Source organism: Nycticebus coucang, chromosome 11 (genome assembly GCF_027406575.1).
Source record: "Nycticebus coucang isolate mNycCou1 chromosome 11, mNycCou1.pri, whole genome shotgun sequence".
NCBI lineage: Eukaryota > Metazoa > Chordata > Mammalia > Primates > Lorisidae > Nycticebus > Nycticebus coucang.
In genome coordinates this window covers 21,579,163-21,605,772 of record NC_069790.1, presented here as the reverse complement: position 1 = coordinate 21,605,772, position 26,610 = coordinate 21,579,163, and the positions used below count along the sequence as shown (strand labels likewise).

The window sequence follows — 26,610 nt, the reverse complement described above, 5'->3', positions numbered from 1 at the left end:
GTAAAATGTATGAAAATATAAATAACACTGAATAAAAGAAAAATGCCCTACATGAAAATATCTGGGATATTAATAGCACTAAACATCTATATTTAAAAAAAAAGGCTCAATGACCTTGCACCTTTAAAATAACAGGAAAAAGAAAGAGGACAAATTAAATGCAAAGTAAGCAGAAGAATTAAGGTAATAAAGATTAAGTAGAAATCAATGGAACTGAAAACAAAACACAGTAGAGCCAATCAATGAAACTAAAAGCTGTTTCCTTGAGAAAAATCAGCAAAATTAATAAACCTCTAACCAGACTGATCAAAAAACAAATAGGACATGAATATTTAATATCAGAAATGAGAAAGGAAATATCATTACAGACTCTTCAGGTACATAAAACATAAAAAAGTTTTCATCAGAACACGTGAATACCTGGTATTTCGCAGGCTAAAAAAAAAAAAAAAATTCAAGAACTTAATACTTACCCATGTCATTAACAAAGATGAAGAATAATAAGAAGATAAGTACATTGGATTTCCAAACATCAAAATAAAACAAAGGAGAACTGAAGCCTGAAAAAAAACCCACACATTTTATAGTTATTACATATATGGCAAATTGCCTATTTTATCTGAAGGCATATAGACATTTCTAATATAAATTCTATATGAACCTTGGTTAAACAATAGAATTTTAAATCAATGGTAGCTTCTAAGTATTAAAATTCAAGACTATAAATCCTATGACAAAATTTAATGTTTTTCTCTATCTTCTACTTGAAAAAAATAAAAATAACTATGCTTTCTATAATTTTAATAATGAAGATAATAAAAGAGTTATTAGTTTCACTAATCTTTTTTGGATTATTTTATAATTTCCATCACTTGTGAAGCTTTACAATTTTTTACTTTTTAAGGAAAATGTGTTTAGAAACTAAGATAAAAACAAAAATGCAACAACAAAATTTCAGATAGAGTGTAATATTCATGCAAAGTGCTAAAAATCTCAGGTCTGAGAATGAAAAGGCAATTTCACAAGTAGTGGCAATAACAATACATAAAAAAAGTTCTAAAGAGTACAAAAAAATCTACAGTTTAGTTGTAAGTATAATTTGCCATAATATCTATAATGTATATTTCCAGTCTTCCTTCATGACATCATTAATATTGTTATGTATTAAACAGTACCAAAGAGAAGGTACCCCATAAAACAATCAGTTACATTTCATCAACTCTCATAACTTATTTTAGTATTTGATGTATAGATATTAAAAATGTTACCATGTTCATATAAATGATCTTCTGAAACTTGTTTGGCTCAATGTATCCCACAATATACATGGGAAATAATGAGGCTATCTGAAATAAAAATATAGAAAAGCAAAAGTAAAACAAATGTAGAGAACAAATACTTCACTGTGCATAAGCAAAGTAAATGTAAGAATTACAGTCGGGTGCGGTGGCTCATGCCTATAATCCTAGCACTCTGGGAGGCTGAGGTGGGTGGATTGCCTAAGCTCACAGTTTGAGACTAGCTTGAGCCAGAGGGAGACCCCATCTCTAAATATAGCCAGGCGTTGTGGCAGGAGCCTATAGCCCCAGCTACTTGGGAGGCTGAGGCAAGAGAATTGCTTCAGCCCAAGAATTTGAGGTTGCTGGGCACTGTGATGCCACCACACTCTAGCGAGGGTGACAAAGTGAGACTCTATCTCAAAAAAAAAAAAAAAAAAAGAGTTACACTTCTAAGAATGCCAGGCAAAATAATTTGAACCAACCTTTCCCATGAAAACTGTGGATTAATTAGGAAAAAATACATAAATATACATGAATAGAAAATGAACCATATTAAAATTTATATATATAAAATATATAAACACAGATTATTAACAAGACAAGCTACCAGGGAAATTTTGGGTCACTTTTACCTAAAGGAATCTGCCAACTGGGAGAGCTTGAGGCAAGATGAGCAGGCATTGGAAAGGGATGTCTGGTAAATTTCCAGACTTGCATTTGGAGCTTCAAAACACTATACTCTTAAGAGTGAACCAGAAGTCAAGCAGCCCTCATAAAGACTGAAGTTCACCTACTGATCAACTCAATCTGATTGGATAAAAGTGATTCAAGATTGTTAGTGCCTTTACTTGCTTTTTGGAAACAAATTTAATCTTCTCTGGAGGAAGTTAATATCCTCAAATTAACTCCATTGTGGGGGGGGCAGGAAATGTTTTCTTGACAACCAAGGACATAGACATAAGAGAAAGAAGCACACAGGATTGCAAACTAAAACCCAATAGCCAGCAAGGGCAGGGGTCCTCACAGTCTCCCACCAGTAGACATACAACACTAGGCATCTAGGGGAAGGAGCAATGGCTCTGTGTCCCAGAGAGTAAGAGGATATATGATGCCTCATTATGACAGATAGGGTGAGCAGATAAAATGGAAGGACTATCACTGCCTAAGACTATCTTCTCCTCTCAGAGCCAACACCACGTGGAGGACTGAACCACCTAGGATTTGTAGTCAGCTGCTGTCTTTTCATCATTCATTTGTTTGCCACTGCAGATGAGCTGCTACTGTGGTACAGTGATTCCTTCTTTCTCCTCTATATGCTCTTTGATTCGCTCCACCTTGTCTGTGGGCTCAATGTCAATCTCAATCTCCTTTCTGGTCAGCATGTTCACTTTAATTAGTATCTTCTTTCCAGTTTGGGGTTGTACATGGACAAATAGCTGCTTCCGCCACTATGGTCCCTGTTGCCTTTCTGCAACACTACACCTGTGGGAGTCACTTCTGCTTCCAGGTCATTGTCAGGCTTCACCCTGCCTCAGCTTCTTTCCACTGGGCTCCCAAGAGGCTCAGGGATGCTCACCGGTTTTGGTTCAGTGGCATAAATAAAAAGAAGGCTGTCAGTTTAGTTATGGCGAAGATGACATCTCTGAGATTCTGAGAGTCCCTAGCAAGCCGGGGCTAGTGGAAAATGGGAACAAAACAAACTTCTCCCATCATGCCAGGGAGCAACTCCAACTCTATAATTTTTTATGTTATAAAAAAAGTTTATGTTTTTATAATGTTCAGCACCACAGCAAAAATAACCAGGCAAAAGCTATCCAGGCTTGGCGCCTGTAGCTCAAATGGTTAGGGCGCCAGCCACCTACACCAAAGCTGGCTGGTTCGAATCCAGCCTGGGCCTGCCAAACAACAATAACAACTGCAACCAAAAAATAGCCAGGCATTGTGGTGGGCTCCTGTAGTCCCAGATACTTGGGAGGCTGAGGCAAGAGAACTGCCTAAGCCCAAGAGCTGGAGGTTGCTGTGAGCTGTGAGCTGTGATGCCACAGCAGTCTTACCCAGGGCGACAGCTTGAGACTCTGTCTTAAAAAAAAAAAAAAGCTATCCGGCTGCATTGCAAGATGGCAGACACAGACATAGCTGTTCGACCCAACAGAAGAGTAGAAGGTTTGACTGAGGAGAAGGGAAAACAATTACTGCTCCCACACAGATCACAGGGAGAGACAACAGAGAGTCTGAGGTCCCCACCAAGAGGAACTTTGAAGCTGAGAGACAGGAAGTTAGAGAAGAGAGATTGGTAGCACAGACCAAATCCAGGAAGGCCCTTCAGAACCCAGTGAAAGGGTAAGGAACTGCCCACTACACATACACACACACACACACACAATGCCTCCAGCCAGCAGCAGGAAAGACACAGGGTTCTCATTCCATGTGAAAGTGCCACTAGGGACCAGAGAACTGGGCATTCATGCATCTGGATGCCTCTTTCTCTGTACTGCCTCCATTACTGGCATCCCAAAAAAGTAATTTTGGCTCAAGTTGGCCTGTAGCCATATTCCCCACATCCCCATAGCAAATACTGAAGCTCTCTGCCCTGAGAGGTTTGTGTCTCCACAACCGGCCTGTTTGCAGCTGAATCACCTCAGAGAGCAGAGCTGCAGCAGTAGCGCATCACACAGTTGTCCACTAGTAGCTTGGACAGGCAGGCAGGATCCAGTGTCCCCCAGACACAAGAGCACTGCAGAGAGACCACAACCTTTCTTCTCAAGCATAGCGCCGATAGAGTGATCTGTGTTCGGCTGTTTCTCAGCCTTAGAGGTGGGTTCCTGCCCAAGTCCAAGGAATAGCCACAGTCTATCTGATCTCTCTGCCCACAGTCGTTTGGTGCATGCACCTGCTGGTGGCTCAAACAGGAGGGTAGAACCTGGTGCCCTAATATGAGAACCAGGCAGAAAGACATAGGGATAAGTGGAGGTCACAGGTCGGGTGTTAAGAGAGCCCTTGTGAACATATCCAACAGGAGGGAGTGACAGTCTACGAACCACACTTCACCGGAGAAGTGCCACATTAAAGAAGGCTGTGGCAGGAGGACTGAAGGAGCATATCCCCTGCAGCTCCTCTCACCACTCACTACAACAGGGAATGCAACTTGATCCAAGAAACTCTTGAACCTGCACTTCTCCTCCAGTGGGGGTGTACCTATGGCAGAGAACTCTGCAGATAGAAAGGCCTACCTCCCTCATCTTGGCATCTACTGGTGGAACAGGGGTGCATGACTGAAGATTCCCCTACTCGCCAGTGGCCAGTGGAGATGCATGCCAGACCCACAAACTGTGGGGTAGCTGGAGAGACAGTGGTGGTTGGGAAGGGAATGCATGTGTACTGGTAAGAGGGGAGAGTGCTGTGCAGTTCTAGGGAGCAAATAGGGAGGGCACACACTCCATCTCACAGAGAAGAGGGCAGGGACAGAAAAAGCCTGGGTTAGGGCCTTAGCAATTCCAGGACTGGGTCCCTCCCATCAGGAGCTGCTCTACAGACTTGGGGAGATTGCCCAAAATTCCATACAGTGACTCCCCCTATTAGCTAGATGAACAACCTCTGACTCCTTCTGAGGCTGGGCAAAGCTCCCTAGTCTTGTTCCCTCCCCACATCTATCTTGCTTCTTCCTCACCATCTATTTTGCCCCACCTCACCCCCCATCTCAGTGGAAGTAGGGACCAAGCAACCCCCTCGAAGCTACAGGTTCGCCCCTAAAGCTTGTGGCATTCATAGGCCCCACCTGGGGGACCAGAGTCTACCAGGGGCACAAAAGTTTACCCCATCTAAACTACAGTCAATAACAGTGGGAACACTCATAGCTAAACATAGTACCTTCTAACTCAATCAATTAGAGAGTGGCAGATTTGGACTCCCAAGTACAATCCACCAACTTGAAGACTAAGTTGGGGAACCAAACTCATTACATTCTGTTGAGAAGAGGTGAAGACTTGGGAGGAAAAGAAGACAAGTCAAAGGTAACCTGAGAGAGTCATCAAACCTGCTAAAACACCCTAAAAGCAACTCAGGGCCAGAACTCCTCTCCCTAGCATGGTCTGGGAACAATATTTGGGGACTCAGAGACAATAAGTCAGCCCTAGCACCTCCAGCTCTAGATTAAGAGGCCAGATAAGAAAGAATCAGAGAAAGAACTGTGAAAGCATGAAAAATCAGAGCAAAAGGACACACCCCCAAAGAAATCAGCAACTCCTCATAAATGGATACCAACCTAAATAAAATGGTTAAAATGACAGATGAAGAATTCCAAATATGGACTGTAAAAATGCTCATTGAAATACAAGAGAAAATAGAAATACAACGCAAAAAAAAGAAGAGGAGGAGGAGGAGGAAGAGGAGGAGGAGGAGGAGGAGGAAGGAGGAGGAGGAGAACAATGCAGGAAATGAATGAAAAATTCTCTAAAGACATTGAATTATTAAAGAAAAACCAAACAGAAATTGTGTACAAGAAAAACTCATTCAAGGGATTACAAAACACAGTGGAAAGCCTTATGAATAGGTTAGATGCGGCAGAAGAAAGAATCCCAAAGCTTGAGGATAATCCCTATAAGCTAAACAAATCAGTCAAAAAGGAACAGAGAAATAAGAGGAACAAACAAAGCCTATAAAAAACGTGGGATTGGCTTAGCACCTGTAGCTCAGTGGCTAGGACACCAACCACATGCACCAGGGCTGGCAGGTTGGAACCTAGCCCGGGCCTGCCAAACAACAATGACAACTACAACAAAAAAATAGGTGTTGTGGTGGGCACCTGTAGTGCCAAATACTTGGGAGGCTGAGGCAAGAGAATTGCTTAAGCCCAAGAGCTTGAGGTTGCTGTGAGCTGTGATGTCACCACACTCTACCAAGGCTGACATAGTGAGACTGTCTCAAAAAAAAAAAAAAAAAAAAAAAAGAATTATGTAAAGCCAAACATAAAAATCATAGGTATCTCTCAGGATGAAAAAGAAAATGCACAAGTGTTAGATAATTTATTTGAGGGAAAAATTGAGAAAAACTTCCCTGGCCTTGCTAGAAACCCAGATATTCAGGTAGAATAAGGACACAAGACTCCTGGAAGGGTCATCAGGAAGAAGCAGTCACCACAACACATAATCATTAAGTTGCCCAAAGTAAACATGAAAGAGGCACTCCTATGAAAAGAGTGAAAAATGGTGAAAGGAGCAGGGAAATCACAAAGAAAAATCTATCAAAATTACCACAGACTTCTCAAATGAAACCTTGCAAGCCAGAAGGGTCTAGGAACCTATTCTCAGTCTTCTTAAACAGAGTAACTGGCAACAGCAAATAATATGAGAAAAAGAAAGTAATCCCATTTACAGTAGTTACAAACATAAAGCAATACATAGTAATAAACTTAACCAAAGAAGTAAAAGATCCCTACAACAGAAACTATAAAACATTGATGAAAGAAATTAAAGAGGACACTGAAAAATGGAAAGACATTCCATGCTCATGGATTGGAAGAATCAATATCGTCAAAATGTCCATACTACGCATAGAAATCTTCAGATTTGATATAATCTCCATCAAAATACAAATAATGCTCCTTACAGAAATAGAATCCTAAAATTTAAATGGAACTCAAAAGACCTGAAATAGCCAAACCTACCATATACTAAGCAAAAGGAACAAAACCAGAAGAATCAAATTATCTGAATTCAAAGTATACAGCAGAGCTATAATAACCCCAAAGGTATGATACTGGTGTAAAACAGACACATAGAAAATGAAACAGAACAGAAAATCCAGAAATAAATTGACATGTCTATAGTCAATTTATCTTTAACAACATAATCAAGAACATACAGTGGGGGCCAGGCACAATGGCTCATGCCTATAATTCTAGCATTCTGAGAGGCTAAGGCAAGAGGATCCCTTGAACCTAGCAGTCTGAGCAAGAGTGAGACCCCCATCTCTAAAAATACAAAACAAAATAAAATCAAACCAGAGTGGGAAAAGGACAGTCTCTTCAGTAAATGCAGTAAATGGTATATGGTATATGGTGCTAGAAAAACTGGATATCTATACGCAGAAGAATAAAACTAGACCCTTTGATTTGAAAAATCAAATCAAAATGGATTAAATGTAAGACCTGAAACTATGAAACTACTATAAGGAAACTCTGGGGAAATGCTTCAGGACATTGGTCTGGGCAAGGACTTCTTAAGTAATACCCACAAGACACAGGTAACCAAAACAAAACTGGACAAAGGGATCACATACAGTTAAAAGGCTTCTACACAACAAAGGAAATAATCAATAAGCTGAAAATACAACACGGAATGGGAGAAAATATTGATAAACTACCCTCCTGACAAGGGATTAATAATTAGAATATATAAACAGCTCCAACAACTCAAAAGGGAAAACAATCAATCCAATTAAAACATGGGAAAAATGTTTAAATAGACATTTCTCAGAAGAAGACATACAAATAGCTAATAGGCATATGAAAAAATGCTCAATATCATTAATCATCAGAGAAATGCAAATCAAAACTACCATGTGGTATCATTTCACCTCAGTTAAAACAGCTTTTATCAAAAAGACAAGAAAAAATAAATGCTGGTGAGGACAGGGAAACATGGGAACACTTGTACACTGCTGGTGAAAATGTAAATTAGTACAACCACTATAAAGAGAATATGGAGATTGCTGAAAAACTGAAAATAAAACCACCAAATGACCCAGCCATCTTACTGCTAGGTACACTTTGTACAATGGCCAAGACTGGGGATCAACTTAAAAGTCCATCAATGGATGAATAGATAAAGAAATTGTGGTACACAGAATGCAGAAAATGGCAGACTAGAAGCAGCCTGCCAACACACTGCTCCCAAGAAAAATAGAGAAAGGTGCAGATAGCTGCCTCCATTTGGATCACTCCTTTCAGAAATAGGATTGTGAAATCACAGAAAAACAACATGGGCCACACAGAGTGGAAGTTAAAAAAAAGCAAACAAATGATGGGGAGATATATAGGGTGGACATAAAGCCCATGTGCATTTTAAAATAGTTTAACATAGTAAATTGCACATGAACTTTATGTGCACACTGTCTACATAACAAGACCAGAGACTATGCAGGACAATAGGACCAGGGAGTGCTGAGTTGCTGTGCTCATTTGGCTGGCACTATGCAAACTGAGCTGCTGCATGGCCTGCACCACTCCCACAGGATTATGCCAGTCAGCCTATGGACAAGGCTGAAGTCTGTACAGAGTTACCTCATCAGACAGTAGGTGTGGCATGGACCAGACGAGAGCTAGGGCCACTCTGATCTATTGGTTACAACACAACAGCCCTGCAGTGGGCAGTGGAGAGAGTAGATGACTTGTGGACTATCTAACCCCTACCCAGTGACCTGAAACAAAGCACTTCAGCCATATAGCACAAGAGGATCTGAGCATGGGGACTGGATGACATGGGCAAGGAGTACCAGACTCCAATCTGGGAGGAAGCAGGCCACCATTTTGATTTGGTGAGTCCTTGGAGGGGTGTAGATAGCTCCTTGGCCCGAGGCTGCAGGTACCCACATCATCCCACTTGAAATAGCATCTGAATAGTCCTCAAGCCTGCAGAACAGCCTGCCACTTGGTCAGCTCAGACTTCACCCTCCAGGCTGGAACTGTCTCCTTTAGTACTTAATCCCCAGCTCACCCTCCAGGTTGGATCAGTCCTGCCTTCCTCATGGACCTCCTTCTGGATTCTTGGATCTGTTCCAACATTCTGCCTCAGGTTCCTCCCTAGTCAGGGCCTTGAGGCTTTCCTTCTGGAGCTTGAACATATATTCAGTAGTTTGGGTAGAATGTTTTATAAATGTCTGTTAGGCCCATGTTCTTCTCATGAGCTCATGGGTCATTCTCTAAGATAGATCACATCAAAGGCCACAAAACATGTCTCAAAAAATTATTTAAAAAATAGGAATTATACCATGTATCTCCTCATAGCACAATGGAATAAAATTAGAAATCAATTCCAACAGAAACATTTGTTCCTCCACAGAGTAATGGAAACTAAACAACCTATTGCTTAATGATAGTTGGGTCAAGGAGGATATAAAGATGGAAATAAAAAAATTCTTTGAACTAAATGATAAATGGGGCCACAAGTCATCAAAGTCTGTGGTTTACTGTAAAGCAGTCCCAAGGGTAAAACTCATAGCCTGACATGCCCACATCCAAAAGACAAAAAGATCACAAATCAACAATCTAATGAACCATCTCAAGGAACTGAAAAAGGAAGAGCAAACTAATCCCAAACCCAGCAGAAGAAAAGAAGAAACCAACATCAGAGCAGAACTCAAAACTGAGAACAAAAGAACCAAAGAGAAAACTAGCAAAAAATTTGTTCTTTGAAAAGATAAACAAAATTGGTAAGCTTTTGGCCAGCTTGAGCACAAATAAAAAATTAAGGATTCAAACAGCTCAATCAAAAATTAGAAAGTCATAACTGATATCACAGAAATACAAAATATCAACACTGAATACTATAAAAATCTCTATGTTCATAAACTTGAAAATGTGAAGGAAATGGACAAGTTCTTGGAACCATACTACCTCCCCTAGACTTAATCAGGAAGAAATAGAACTCCTGAATAGACTAATATCAAATGCCAAAATTGAAGCAGCAATAAAGTCTTCCAAACACATACAAAAATATCCTGTACCAGTTGGTATCACACTCAAATATTACCAACCCTTTGTAAAAGAACTGTACCTACATTGCAGAAATTCCACAATATTGAGAAGGAAGGGACCCTCCCCAACTCATTCTATGAAGCAAATATCACCTTGATACCAAAGGCGGAAATGACACGGAACAAAAAAAAAAAAAGAAAGAAAAGAAAACTACAGGCCAGTATCTTTTATGAATAAAGATGCAAAAATTCTCAATAAAATCTTAGCAAACCAAATTCAACTGTACATCAAAAAATTTTTTTTCAGAAAATAATTTGTAATGACCAAGTAGGCTTCATCCCAGAGATGCAAGATTGGTTCAACAAATGCAAATTGATAAATGCAATTCAACATACAAATAGAAGGAACAATAAAGATCATACAGTTCTCTTAACAGATACACTTGATGAAATACATAACCCATTTTGATAAGAACACTTAAGAGCCTAAGCATGGATTCATCAAAATGATAAAAGCCATTTTTGAAAAATCCATAGCCAACATCATATTGGCTGCAGAAAAATTGAAAAGATTCCTGCTTAGAACTGGAATCAGGCAAGGTTGCCCACTATCACCACTTCTATTCAACATAATGCTGGAAATCCTAGCCAGAGCTATCAGATAAGAGAAGGAAATTAAGTGTATCCAAATGGGTAAAGAAGAGGTCAAACTATTGCTCTTTGCCAATGATATGATTTTATATGCAGAAAACCCCAAAGATCAACCAAAAGGCTATTGAAATTGATCAATTAAATTACCAAAGTCCAGGATATAAAATCAACATAACAAATCAGTAGCTTTCATATATACCAACAATAGTCAAGCTGAGAATCAAATCAAAGACACAATACCCTTCACAGTGGCATGAAAGAAAATGAAGTATCTAGGAATACATTTAACAACTGAGGTAAAAGACCTCTGTATATGGAGAACTACAAAACTCTTGAGTAAAGAAATCATAGAGGATGTAAACAGATATAACATACTCATGGATTGGCAGACTCAACATTGTTAAAATGGCTATATTACCCAAAGGGATTTACAGATTCAATGTAATCCACATTCAAATATCAACATTATTTTGCAGATCTAGAAAAAAAAGTTATGCTTCGTATAGAATCAGAAAAGACCCTGAAGAGCCAAATGCAACCTTACAGACTAAGAACAAATCTGGAGGCATCACTTTACCAAACTTCAGGCTATACTACATGGCTATAGTAATCAAAATGACATGGAACTAGCATACAAATAGAGACATAGACCTATAGATTAGAACAGGGAACTCAGATACGAAACCATTCTCATATCCCCATCTGATCTTTGACAAAGTAAACAAAAACATAAAACTGGGGAACTCAATATATGGTGCTGAAAAACTGGATCGCTACATATAAAAGACTGGAAAAGGACCTGCATCTCTCACCACTCACAAAAATTAATTCATGAGGCATAATATAGTTAAATCTAAGACATGAAACTCTAAGTAGTACAGAAGAAAATGTTGGAAAATTTCTTATAGATATCAGCCTAGGCAAAGAAATAATAAAGAAAATCTCAAAATCAATCACACCAGCAACAAAAATAAATAAATGGGACATGATCAAATGTCCTTGTGCCAAGGACACAATCAATACAGCAAATACACAACCTACAGAATGAAAGAAAGAATTTGCTTACTATACATCTAATAAAGGCTGATAACAAGAATCTATAAAGAACTCAAGCCAATCAGCAAGGAACAGAAGATCAAACAATTCCATTAAAAAGTGAACAAAAGGCTGGTGCAGTGGCTCATGCTGGTAATCTGAGCACTCTGGGAGGCCCAAGGGGGTGGATTGCCTGAGCTCAGGAGTTTGAGACCAGCTTGCAGGATGAATGAGACCCTGTCTCTACTAAAAACAGAAAAATTACCCAGGTGCTGCGGTGAGCACCTGTAGTCCTAGATACTGAGGTAAGCCCAAGATTTTGAGGTTGGGGGAAGAGGGGTGAAAGGAGGGGGATTGGTGGAATTACACCTGTGGTGCATCTTACAAGGGTATATGTGAAACTTAGTAAATGTAGAATGTAAATGTCTTAACACAATAACTAAGAAAATGCCAGGAAGGCTGTGTTAACCAGTGTGATGAAAATGTGTCAAACGGTCTATAAAAACAGTGTATGGTGCCCCATGATCGCATTAATGTACACAGTTATGATTTAATTAAAAAAAAAAGAGATGGCACTAACCAGTTAAAAAAAAAAAAAAAGATTTTGAGGTTGCTTTAAGCTATGATGAAATGGCACTCGATCCAGGGCAATGAAGTGAGACTCTGTCTCAGAAAAAAGAAAAAAGAGAGAGAGGAAAAGATATGAACAAAAATTTTTCAAATCCAGACACACAAATTGGCAACAAAAACAAAGAATGCTCAATATCTCTAACCATCAGAAAAATGTAAATCAAAACAACATTGAGATATATATATCACCTAACCCCAGTGAGAATGGCTCCTATCAAAAAGTCCCAAAGCATGGGATCTTGTGCTGTGTCTGCCCATTAATCCTTGGGGAGACAAGATCCCATGCACAAACAAATAGCTAAGATGTCAGAAATCAAATTCAGAATCAGGATAGCAAATAAAATCGAATTAGAATTCCAAGCACTAACCCAAAAGATAATCTCAAGAATTCAACGAATTCAAAGACCAAATGACCAAAGATTTTGACATATTCAGACAAGAGTTGCAACCCTCAAAGATTTAAGAAACACAGTAGAATCCCTCAGTAACAGAATGGAGCAAGCAGAAGAAAAGATTTCTGACATTGAAGACAAAGCTTTCGAACACTCCCAAACTCTCAAAGAGAAAGAGAAATGGAGGGCAAAAACAGATCACTCTCTCAGAGAGCTCTGGGATAATTAGAAGAAAACCAATATTTCTCTTATAGGGATCCCCGAAAGCGATGAAGTGGCTTCACAAAGCACAGAGTCTCTTCTACATGAGATTATGAAGGAGAACTTTCCAGACATGCCAAGAGATTCTGAAATTCAGATAGCAGACAGTTTCAGAACAACAGAATGACTCAACCAAAATAAGACATCCCCCAGACACATCATAATCAATTTCACTAAAGTTAATATGAAGGAGCAAATTCTGAAAACAGCCAGACGAAAGAAAACCATCACATACAGGGCAAGAATATTAGAATAACTGCAGATCTCTCTGTTGAAACCCTTTACGCTAGAATAGGATGGTCATCGACTTTTAATCTCCTAAAACAAAATAACTTTCAACCCAGGATCCTGTATTCAGCTAAACTGAGTTTCATTTATGACGGAGAAATTAAATACTTCAATGACATTCACATGTTGAAGAAATTTGCCATAACTAAACCAGCTCTCCAGGATATTCTCAGACATATCCTCCATAAAGACCAGTGTAATCCTCCACCACAAAAGTAAATCCACCCAGAAAATTTTGATCAAATTCCAATTTCCACAGTCGCAAAAGGATTAAAAATGTCCACCAGACTCTGAAAAGGCTTATCAATATTCTCAATTAATGTGAATGGTTTAAATTCTCCTCTAAAGAGGCACAGGTTGGCTGACTGGATACAAAAACTCAAGTCAGATATCTGCTACATACAAGAATCGCATCTTACATTAAAAGACAAATATAGACTCAAGGTGAAGGGATGGTAATCTATATTCCAGGCAAATAGAAAGCAGAAAAAAGCAGGCATTGCAATCCTATTCGCAAACGCAATTTGGCTTTAAACCAACCAAAATAAGGAAGGATAAGGATGGATACTTCATATTTGTTAAAGGTAATACTCAATATGATGAGATCTCAATTATTAATATTTATGCACCCAACCACAACATACCTCAATTTATAAGAGAAACTCTAATAGACATGAGCAACTCGATTTCCTCCAGTTCCATAGTAGTTGGAGATTTTAACACCCCGTTAGCAGTACTGGATAGATCCTCCAAAAAGAAGCGAAGCAAAGAAATTTTAGATTTAAACTCAACCATTCAACATCTGAACTTAATAGACATCTACAGAACATTTCATCCCAACAAAACTGAATACACATTCTGCTCATCAGCCCACGGAACATACTCCAAAATTGACCACAACCTAGGCCACAAATCTAACCTCAGTAAATTTAAAAAAATAGAAATTATTCCTTGCATCTTCTCAGACCATCATGGAATAAAAGTTGAACTCGATAACAACAGGAACCTGTATACCCATACAAAAACATGGAAGCTAAACAACCTTATGCTGAAGGATAGATGGGTTATAGATGAGATTTAGAAGGAAATCACCAAATTTTTGGAACAAAACAACAATCAAGACACGAATTACCAGAACCTCTGGGATACTGCAAAGGCAGTCCTAAGAGGGAAATTTATAGCACTGCAAGCCTTCCTCAAGAAAACAAAAAGAGAGGAAGTTAATAACTTAATGGGACATCTCAAGCAACTGGAGAAGGAAGAACACTCCAATCCCAAACCCAGCAGAAGAAAAGAAATAACCAAAATCAGAGCAGAATTAAATGAAATTGAAAACAAAGAAATACACAACAGATCAATAAATCCAAAGGTTGGCTTTTTGAAAAGATCAATAAAATAGATAAACCTTTGGCCAACCTAACCAGAAAAAAAAAGAGTAAAATCTCTTAATTTCATCCATCAGAAATGGTAAAGATGAAATAACAACAGACCCCTCAGAAATTCAAAAAATCCTTAACGAATACTACAAGAAACTCTACTCTCAGAAATATGAAAATCTGAAAGAAATCAACCAATACCTGGAAGTACGCCAACTACCAAGACTTAGCCAGAATGAAGTGGAAATGTTGCACAGGCCTATATCAAGTTCTCAAATACCATCAACTATACAAAATCTCCCTAAAAAGAAAAGCCCAGGATCAGATGGCTTGACGTCAGAATTTTACCAAACCTTTAAAGAAGAACTAGTACCTATATTACTAAACCTCTTCCAAAATATAGAAAAAGAAGGAATATTACCCAACACATTCTATGAAGCAATCATCACCTTGATCCCCAAACCAGGGAAAGACCCACCAAGAACAGAAAATTTTAGACTAATATCACTAATGAATATTGATGCTAAAATATTCAATAAGATCCTAACAAACAGAATCCAACAACACATCAAAAACTTTATACACCATGACCAACTGGGATTTATCTCAGGGTCTCAAGGCTGGTTCAATATATGTAAATCTATAAATGTAATTCAGCACATAAACAAACTAAAAAATAAGGACCATATGATTCTTTCAATCGATGCAGAAAAAACTTTTGATAATATCCAGCATCCTTCATGATAAGAACACTTAAGAAAATTGGTATAGAAGGGACATTTCTTAAACTAATACAGGCCATCTACACCAAATCCACAGCCAATATGGTATTGAATGGAGTTAAATTGAAATCATTTCCACTTAGATCAGGAACCTTCCACTTAGATCAGGAACCAGGCAAGGTTGACTATTGTCTCCATTGCTCTTTAACATTGTAATGGAAGTTTTAGCCATTGCAATTAGGGAAGAAAAGGCGATCAAGGTTATCCACATAGCCTCAGAAGAGATCAAACTTTCACTCTTCGCAGATGATATGATCGTATATCTGGAAAACACTAGGGATTCTACTACAAAACTTTTAGAAGTGATCAAGGAATACAGCAATGTCTCAGGCTACAAAATCAACACCCAAAAATCTGTAGCCTTTATAGATACCAACAATAACCAAGCCAAAAAAATAGTCAAGGACTCTATTCCTTTCACAGGAGTGCCAAAGAAGATGAAATATTTGGGTGTATACCTAACAAAGGACGTGAAAGATCTCTACAAAGAGAACTATGAAACTTTAAGAAAAGAAATAGCTGAAGATGTTAACAAATGGAAAAATATACCATGCTCATGGCTGGGAAGAATCAACATTGTTAAAATGTCTATACTACCCAAAGCAATATATAATTTTAATGCAATTCCTATTAAAACTCCATTGTCATATTTTAAAGATCTTGAAAAAATTATACTTCATTTTATATGGAATCAGAAAAATCCTCGAATAGCCAAAACATTACTCAGCAATAAAAACAAAGCAGGAGGAATCACGCTACCAGACCTGAGACTGTACTATAAATCGATAGTGTTCAAAACAGCATGGTACTGGCACAAAAACAGAGAAGTAAATGTCTGGAACAGAATAGAGAAGCAAGAGATGAATCCAGCTACTTACCGTTATTTGATCTTTGACAACCCAATTACAAACATTCAGTGGGGAAAATATTCTCTATTTAACAAATGGTGCTGGGTGAACTGGCTGGCAACCTGTAGAAGATTGAAACTGGACCCACACCTTTCACCATTAACTAAGATAGACTCTCACTGGATAAAAGATTTAAACTTAAGTATGAAACTATAAAAATACTTGAAGAAAGTGCAGGGAAAACTCTTGAAGGAATCGGCCTGGCTGAATATTTTATGAGGAGGACTCCCCAGGCAATTGAAGCCATATCAAAAATATACTACTGGGACCTGATCAAACTAAAAAGCTTCTGCAAAGCCAAGAACATAGTAACTCAAGCAAGCAGACTGCCCTCAGAATGGGAGAAAATATTTGCAGGTTATACCTCCCAATAAAGGTCTAATAACCAGAATCCACAGAGAACTTAAACATATTAGCAAGAAAAGAACACGTGATCCCATCTCAGGGTGGGCAAGGGACTTGAAGAGAAACTTCTCTAAAGAAGACAGACACACCATCTACAAACACATGAAAAAAAGCTCATCATCCTTAATCATCAGAGAAATGCAAATCAAAACTACTTTGAGATATCACCTAACCCCAGTAAGAGTAGCCCACATCACAAAATCCCAAAACCAGAGATATTGGCGTGGATGTGGAGAAAAGGGCTACACTGCTGGTGGGAATGCACACTAATACGTTCCTATGGAAGGATGTTTGGAGAATACTTAGAGACCTAAAAATAGACCTGCCTTTTGATCCTATAATTCCTTTACTAGGCTTATATCCAGAAGACCAAAAATCACAGTATAACAAAGACATCTGTACCAGAATGTTTACTGGAGCCCAATTCATAATTGCTAAGTCATGGAAAAAGACCAAGTGCCCATCAACCCACGAATGGACTAGCAAATTGTGGTACATATATACCATGGAATATTATGCAGCCTTAAAGAAAGATGGAGACTTTACCTCTTTCATGTTTACATGGATGGAGCTGCAACATATTCTTCTTAGCAAAGTATCTCAGGAATGGAAGAAAAAGTATCCAATGTACTCAGCCCTACTATGAAGCTAAATTACAGCTTTCACATGAAGGCTATATCTCAACTATAGCACAAGACTATGGGGAAAGGGCCAAGGAAGGGGAAGGGAAGGGGAGGTTAGGGTGGAGGGAGGGTAATTGGTGAGTCCACACCTACGGTGCATTTTAGAATAGGTACAGGCAAAACTTACTAAAGGCAGAATACAAATGTCTAAATACAATAACTAAGAAACTAAGTTGAACAGTTTGATGAGAATATTTCAGACTGTATATAAAACCAGCACAATGTACACCTTGTTTGCACTAATGTACACAGCTATGATTTAACAATAAAAAATAAATAAATAAATAATATAAAGACGTATGCTGGGATATAGAACTAGATTAAAATAAGTGATAAACCAAAAAAAAAAAAAAAAGTCCCAAAGAAAAAGGTTGCTGGCATGGATACAGAGAGAAAGGAACACTCATATACTGTTGGTGGGACTGCAAACTAGTATGACCTTATGGAAAGTAGTATGGAGATAATTCAAAGAGCTAAAAATAGACTACCATTTGATCCTGCAATCCAATTGCTGGGTACTTCACCAAAGGAATAAAAATCATTTTATCAGAAAGGTATATGTACTCAAATGTTTATTACTGCAGCATAATTCACAATTGCAAAGATGTGAAAACAAACCATGTGTCCATCAATACATGAGTGGATTCATAAAATGGGGTATATGTATACCATGGATTACTAGGCAGCCATAAAAATAATGATGATCTACTATCTTTTTTAACAGCCTAGTATTGGAGACTATTCTCCTCAGTGAATATTGAAAGACTGGAAAAACAAACACCACATGTACTCAATACTAAATTGGAACTAGTTGGTCAACACTTATGTGCATGTATGGCAGCAAACCTCAACAAAATTAAAATAGGTGACAGGGAAGAGGTGGGTATATTCACATTTTATGGAATGTATGTACATTGCATACATTCTGGGTGAAGAACACCCTTATGACTTTGACTTAAAACATAAAAAAGCAATCTATGTAACCAAAACATATATAACCCATAATATTCTGAAATTTCAAAAAAAGAAAAATAAAATTTATTATAAAAACAAATTGTGGTGCATACATGCAACAGAATATTATACAGCCATAAAAAAAGAATGAAATCCTGCTATTTATAACAACATGCATTAAACTGGAGCGTATTATGTTAAGCGACACAAGCCAAGCAAAGAAGGATAAATCTTGCATGTTCTCACTCCTTAGTGCTGAGTAATATTCTGTTATTTGGAAATACCACAATATAACTAATCTCCTTAAGACAGAGAATTGAATGATGGTTATCAAAAGGGAGAGGGGATAAAATGGGGGTGTTTAATGGGTGAAAAAATATAGTTAGATAGAATGTACAATATTTGATAGCAAAACAAAGAGACTGTAATCAACAAGTTCGGATATAGTTTAAAACAACTAAAGAGGTGATGGATACCCCAATTACCCTGATTTCACTAATTCATATTGTATGCCTATATCAAAACATCACATATGCCCTAAAAATATATGCAAGTATTATGTACCCATACTAATTAAAAATGAAAAATTTTAAAAGATAGGTATAGCAAAATGGCATCTGAATATCAGTTCCGATTATTTGATTATAAGTCTTCTATTTGTATCCCCCATTAAAAAAACTCTACATTCGCATATCAAAAAAAAATTTTTAAACTTCTGCAAAAGACTCTGCTATAGTTTTAATATGGTTTGTCCCCACCAAAACTCATGGTTGAGTCTTGATCCCCAATATAATGTGCTGGGATATAGTGCCTTAAGGAGTGATTAGATCCCTCTCAGGCCTTATTTATTTACTATGAGCTAGTTGTTAAAAATCCAGCTACATCTCCTGCTTGGTCTCTTTGTAAGTCCATTTCCCCTTCTTCTTCTTTCTTCACCATCTTAATTCATAGCATGACACCCTCTCTAGACACATGCATATTTGTGCATAATACATGCAAACATATATCATATTTATGTAAGCATACATTAATAAACACACCAAAAATTGCATTAGGCCAACAGAAGAATAAGTAGCATTAAATTGTTCTAAGATCTTTGTATTATTTGGGAAGAAGTGAAGGTATTAATTTACACTAGTCTTCCCAAGTCAACAAAAAATGTTTACTCCCTAGGTTAACCATTAAAAGAGTGAAAAATATAGATGACTAAATAAGTAAACAGAACAGGGATATGGAATAACAAAAAGCATCCGATAATCCAACATAAAGATTGTAGAGCAGAGGGCCGGCTCCCAATTCAGCTCCATCCAGTTCTCTCCCTGCCTTCACCATGGGCCTCAGCAGCTCCAGAGGAGGGAGGAGCAGCAGCGGCCAGGCAGCGCAGCTTCGTAAAGGCTCTCGGGGCGCCCAGCCCACTGCCAAGATGCCAGAGAGGAAGGTCAGCCTAAGGCACAGGGAAGGAAAAGCCCAAGAGGAAATAGGTGCAGCTGTCAGCTAAACATGCTTTTACAAAAGTGGAAACGAAGCCAAAAAAGGCAACAGCAAGGGATAAATCTTCAGACAAAAAAGTGCAACCAAAAGGGCAAAGGGGAGCAAAGGGAAAGCAGGCTAAAGTGGCTAACCAAGAAACTAAAAAAGATTTACCTGCAGAAAATGGAGAAACGAAAACTGAGGAGAGTCCAGCCGCTGATGAAGCAGGAGAAAAAGAAGCCAAGTCTGATTAATATCATATACTATGTCAGCGGTCCCTGTCTCCATTCTTGTACAATCAAGAGGAATATTTTTGTCAACTGTTAGGTAAATGCAAGTTTTTTAGTAGCTCTAGAAACATTTTTAAGAAGGAGGGAATCCCACCTCATCCAATTTTTAAGTGTAAAAATTTTTTTAAGAAGTGAAATCATTCACTGGTTGTACACTCTGTAATATCTTTGGTTGTGTTACTTCTGTTTTCCTAATAACTTTGTTAATGTGCTATGAAGGAATGAAAATTTGAGTATGTAGTATAGATGGTAATAAATTTTGAATTGGTGGGACTTACATAACAGCTTATCAACATTTGAAGATATTGTTACTTGATATCCTCTTAAGGAAAATTTGCCTCCAAATTTTAATCTGGATGGTTACTGGAATAACCGTTTAAAAAAGAATTACAATAAATGCCTTTTCAGATTTGGGATGTGTATGCTAAGAATTGTGTACAAATTGAAATGTCTGTACTGTTGCTCAAAACAACCAATAAAATCTCAACTACAAAAGAAAAAAAAAAGATCACAGAGCAGACAGCAACTACCTTGGTAAGATGCTATATTGAAAATTAAATAAGGGCCCCAGTTTCTCAGGCCACTGCACTGTACGGGTCCTCCAAAAAACACCAGGGGAGAAATCACAGGGAGTAAAACAATCATGGGGCGAATCAGCAGAAAAACTCTGGTAACACGAATAATCACAATAGATCAAGCCCCCCAGGGAAAGATACGGCAGATGTAATTGAAGATCCCATTCACAAACAACTGGCTGAGATGTCAGAAATCAAATTCAGAATTTGGATGGCAAACAAGATTAACAAAATGGAACTAGGAATTCGTGGAGAAATTCAAAAGCTGTCTCAAGAATTTAACGAATTTAAAGACAAAACCCCCAAAGACTTAGACACACTAAAGCAAGAATTTGCAGCCCTCAAAGATATGAAAAATACAGTAGAATCCCTCAGCAACAGAATGGACAAAGTAGAAGAAAGGATCTCCGACATTGAAGATAAAGCCTTTGAACGCTCCCAAACTCTCAAAGAGGAAGAGAAATGGAGAGCAAAAATGGATCACTCTCTCAGAGAGCTCTGGGATAACTTGAAGAAGGCAAATATCTGACTCATAGGAATTCCTGAAACAGATGAAGTGGCCTCACTGGGCGCAGAGGCCCTTCTGCATGAAATTATGAAAGAGAATTTTCCAGACATGCCTAGAGAAACTGAAATTCAGATAGCAGATAGCTTCAGAACCCCAGCACGACTCAACCCCAATAAGACATCCCCCAGGCATATCATAATTAACTTCACTAAAGTTAATATGAAGCAGAAAATTCTCAAAGCAGCCAGGAGAAAGAAAACTATTACCTTCAAAGGAAAGAACATTAGAATGACTGCAGATCTCTCTGCTGAAACTTTTCAAGCCAGAAGAGGGTGGTCATCAACGTTTAATCTCCTAAAGCAAAATAACTTTCACCCCAGATCTTGTACCCAGCTAAACTGAGTTTCATTTATGATGGAGAAATTAAATACTTTAATGACATTTATATGCTGAAGAAATTTGCCATAATCAAACCAGCTCTTCAGGATATTCTCAGACCTATCCTCCATAATACCCAACCCAATCCTCTACTACAAAAGTAAACTCACTCAGAAACTTCTGATCAAACTCCAACTTCCACAATGGTAAAAGGATTAAAAATGCCCACTGGACTTTTGAAAAACTCAATACCCCAAATTTCACCAAACTTATCAATACTCTCCATTAATGTGAATGGCTTAAACTGCCCTCTAAAGAGACATAGGTTAGCTGACTGGATACAAAAACTCAGGCCAGATATTTGTTGCATACAAGAGTCACATCTTAACTGAAAAGACAAATACAGACTCAGGGTGAAAGGATGGTCATCCATATTTCAGGCAAATGGTAACCAGAAAAAAGCAGATGTTGCAATTTTATTTGTGGACACAATAGGCTTTAAACTAACAAAAGTAAGGAAGGACAAAAATGTTCACTTCATATTTGTTAAGGGTAAGACTCAATATGATGAAATTTCAATTATTACTATCTATGCACCCAACCAGAATGCACCTCAATTTATAAGAGAAACTCTAACAGACATGAACAACTTGATTTCCTCCAACTCCATAATAGTCGGAGATTTTAACACTCCTTTGGCAGTGATGGATCGATCCTCCAACAAAAAGCTGAGTAAAGAAATTCTAGATTTAAATCTAACCATCCAGCATTTAGATTTAGCAGACATCTACAGAACATTTCATCCCAACAAAACTGAATACACATACTTCTCATCAGCCCACGGAACTTACTCCAAAATAGATCACATCTTAGGTCACAAGTCTAACCTCAGTAAATTTAAAGGAATAGAAATTATTCCATGCATCTTCTCGGACCATCAGGGAATAAAACTTGAGATCAGTAACAACAGGAATCTTCATACACATACAAAAACATGGAAGTTAAATAACCTTATGCTGAATGATAGCTGGGTCAGAGATGAGATCAAGAAGGAAATTGCCAAATTTTTGGAACAAAACGACAATGAAGACACAAACTATCAGAACCTCTGGGACACCGCAAAGGCAGTTCTATGAGGGAAATTTATAGCACTGCAAACCTTCCTCAGGAGAACGGAAAGAGAGGAAGTAAGCAACTTAATGGGACATCTCAAGAGACTGGAAATGGAAGAACACTCCAACCCCAAATCCAGTAGAAGAAAAGAAATAACCAAAACCAGAACAGAACTAAATGAAATTGAAAACAAAAGAATAATACAACAGATCAATAAATCAAAAAGCTGGTTTTTTGAAAAGGTCAACAAAATAGATAAACCTTTGGCCAACTTAATCAGGAAAAAAAGAGTAAAATCTCTAATCTCATCAATCAGAAATAACAAAGACGAAATAACAACAGACTCCTCAGAAATCAAAAAAATCCTTAATGAATATTAAAAGAAACTCTACTCTCAGAAATATGAAAATCTGAAGGAAATTGACTGTTACTTGGAAGCACGTCACCTTCCAAGACTTAACCAAAATCAAGTGGAAATGTTGAACAGGCCCATATCAAGTTCAAAAATAACATCAACCATACAAAATTTCCCCAAAAAGAAAAGCCCGGGACAAGATGGTTTTACGTCAGAATTCTACGAAACCTTTAAAGAGGAATTAGTACCTATATTACTCAACCTGTTCCAAAAGGTAGAAAAAGAAGGAAGACTACCCAACACATTCTATGAAGCAAACATCACCTGATCACCAAACCAGGAAAAGACCCAACAAGAAAAGAAAATCATAGACCAATATCACTAATGAATATAGATGCAAAAATATTCAACAAGATTCTAACAAACAGAATCCACCAACATATCAAACAAATCATATATCATGACCAAGTCGGTTTTATCCCAGGGTCTCAAGGCTGGTTCAATATACATAAATCTATAAATGTAATTCAGCACACAAACAAATTAAAAAACAAAGACCATATGATTCTCTCAATCGATGCAGAAAAAGCTTTTGATAACATCCAACGTCCCTTCATGAGCAGAACACTTAAGAAAATTGGTATAGAAGGGTCGTTTCTTAAACTGATAGAGACCATCTACAGCAAACCCACAGCCAATATCATATTGAATGGAGTTAAATTGGAATCATTTCCACTCAGATCAGGAACCAGACAAGGCTGCCCATTGTCTCCATTGCTCTTTAACATTGTAATGGAAGTTTTAGCCACTGCAATTAGGGAAGAAAAGGCGATCAAGGGTATCCACATAGGGTCAGAAGAGATCAAACTTTCGATCTTTGCAGATGATATGATTGTATATCTGGAAAACACTAGGGACTCTACCACAAAACTCTTAGAAGTGATCAAGGAATACAGCAGCGTCTCAGGTTACAAAATCAACATTCATAAATCGGTAGCCTTTATATATACCAACAATAGTCAAGCTGAAAAAACAATTAAGCACTCTATCCCATTCACAGTTGTGCCAAAGAAGATGAAATACTTGGGAGTTTATCTAACAAAGGACGTGAAAGATCTATATAAAGAGAACCATGAAACTCTAAGAAAAGAGATAACTGAGAATGTTAACAAATGGAAAAATATACCATGCTCATGGTTGGGAAGAATCAACATTGTTAAAATGTCCATACTACCCAAAGCAATATATAATTTCAATGCAATCCCCATTAAAGCTCCACTGTCATACTTTAAAGATCTTGAAAAAACAATACTTTGTTTTATATGGAATCAGAAAAAACCTTGAATAGCCAAGACATTACTCAGCAATAAAAACAAAGCAGGAGGAATCACGATACTAGACCTCAGACTATACTACAAATCGATAGTGATCAAAACAGCATGGTACTGGCACAAAAACAGAGAAGTAGATGTCTGGAACAGAATAGAGAACCAAGAGATGAATCCAGCTACTTATCGTTATTTAATCTTTGACAAGCCAATTAAAAACATTCAATGGGGAAAAGATTCCCTATTTAACAAATGGTGCTGGGTGAACTGGCTGGCAACCTGTAGAAGACTGAAACTGGACCCACACCTTTCACCATTAACCAAGATAGACTCTCACTGGATTAAAGATTTAAACCTAAGACATGAAACTATAAAAATACTAGAGGAGAGTGCAGGGAAAACCCTTGAAGAAATTGGGTTGGGTGAGTTTTTTATGAGAAGAACCCCCCGGGCAATTGAAGCTGCTTCAAAAATACACTACTGGGACTTGACCAAACTAAAAAGCTTCTGCACAGCCAAGAACACAGTAAGTAAAGCAAGCAAACAGCCCTCAGAATGGGAAAAGATATTTGCAGGTTATGTCTCCGACAAAGGTTTAATAACCAGAATCCACAGAGAACTCAAACACATTAGCAAGAAAAGAACAAGGGATCCCATCGCAGGCTGGGCAAGGGACTTGAAGAGAAACTTCTCTGTAGAAGACAGGCGCACGGCCTTCAGACATATGAAAAAATGCTCATCATCTTTAATCATTAGAGAAATGCAAATCAAAACTACTTTGAGATATCATCTATCTCCAGTGAGACTAGCCTACATCACAAAATCCCAAGACCAGAGATGTTGGCGCGGATGTGGAGAAAAGGGAACACTTTTGCACTGCTGGTGGGAATGCAAATTAATACATTCCTTTTGGAAAGAGATATGGAGAACACTTAGAGATCTAAAAATAGATCTGCCATTCAATCCTGTAATGCCTCTATTGGGCATATACCCAGAAGACCAAAAATCACATCACAACAAAGATATTTGTATCAGAATATTTATTGCAGCCCTATTCATAATTGCTAAGTCATGGAAAAAGCCCAAGTGCACATCGATCCACGAATGGATTAATAAATTGTGGTATATGTACACCATGGAATATTATGCAGCCTTAAAGAAAGATGGAGACTTTACCTCTTTCATTTTTACATGGATGGAGCTGGAACATATTCTTCTTAATAAAGTGTCTCAAGAATGAAGAAAAAGTACCCAATGTACTTACCCTTACCATGAAACTAATGTAGGACCTTCACATGAAAGCTATAACCCAGTTACAACCTAAGAATAGAGAGAAGGGGGAAAGGGAGGGGAGGGAGGCGGGAGGTAGGTGGAGGGAGTGGGATTAATGGGATTACACCTGCGGTGCATCTTACAAGGGTATATGTGAATCTTAGTAAATGTGGAATGTAAAGGTCTTAGCAAAATAACTAAGAAAATGCCAGGAAAGCTATGTTAACTAGTGTGAGGAAAATGTGTCAAACGGTCTATGAACCAAGTGTATGGTGCCCCATGATCATACTAATGTACAGAACTATGATTTAATAAAAAAATTAATAAATAAAAGAAAATTAAATATATTAATAATACATCAATAACAAATAGATTAAATGATCCAATTATCATATTTTGATACTTAAGATTTTCTTAAAATGCTAACTATACACTGTTTAAAAGAAACACATAAAATGTGAGGATACTAAAAAGTTGAATGTTAAAGAATGGTAAAAATCTACGCAGACACCAACAAAAATAATAATGATGTAAGGCCTTAAGGCAAAAAGATTACTAACGATAAATATTTCATAAAAATAAAAGGACTATATAACAACTATGCACATAATAACTGTATCAAAATGTTTAAGGTAAAAATTCAGAAAACTGGGTGGGTGGTGCCTATGACTCAGTGGATAGGGCACTGACCCCATATACGGAAGGTGGTGGGTTCGAACCTGGCCCTGGCCAGCTAAAATAGCAGTGGGAACTGCAATAAAAAACAGCTGGGTGTTGTGGTGGGCACCTGTAGCCCCAGCTACTTGGAGGCTGAGGCTAGAGAATTGCTTAAGCCCAAGAGTTGGAATTTGCTGTGAGCTGTGATGCTAAAGCACTCTACTGAGGGCAATAGAGTGAGACTTTGTCTCAAAAAAAAAAAAAAAAGAATTCAGAAAACTGACAGAAGATATAGATAGATCCATGGTTACAGTGAATGATTTTAACA

General features: G+C 37.8%; 1 protein-coding gene and 1 pseudogene across 1 annotated transcript in view; both read right to left on the bottom strand.

The window, feature by feature from the left end:
- The window catches only part of DPY19L2 (dpy-19 like 2), a 200,074-nt gene that overhangs the window by 117,698 nt on the left and 55,766 nt on the right, over nucleotides 1–26,610 (bottom strand). Inside the window, exons 10-11 of the mRNA XM_053609456.1 lie at nucleotides 1,269–1,346; nucleotides 474–560 (exon numbers count right to left, since the gene is read on the bottom strand). Of these exons, the coding sequence (XP_053465431.1) occupies nucleotides 474–560; nucleotides 1,269–1,346 (165 nt within the window). The remainder of the gene's footprint in view (nucleotides 1–473; nucleotides 561–1,268; nucleotides 1,347–26,610) is intronic.
- LOC128560211 (NEDD8-like) lies at nucleotides 2,436–8,870 on the bottom strand (annotated as a pseudogene).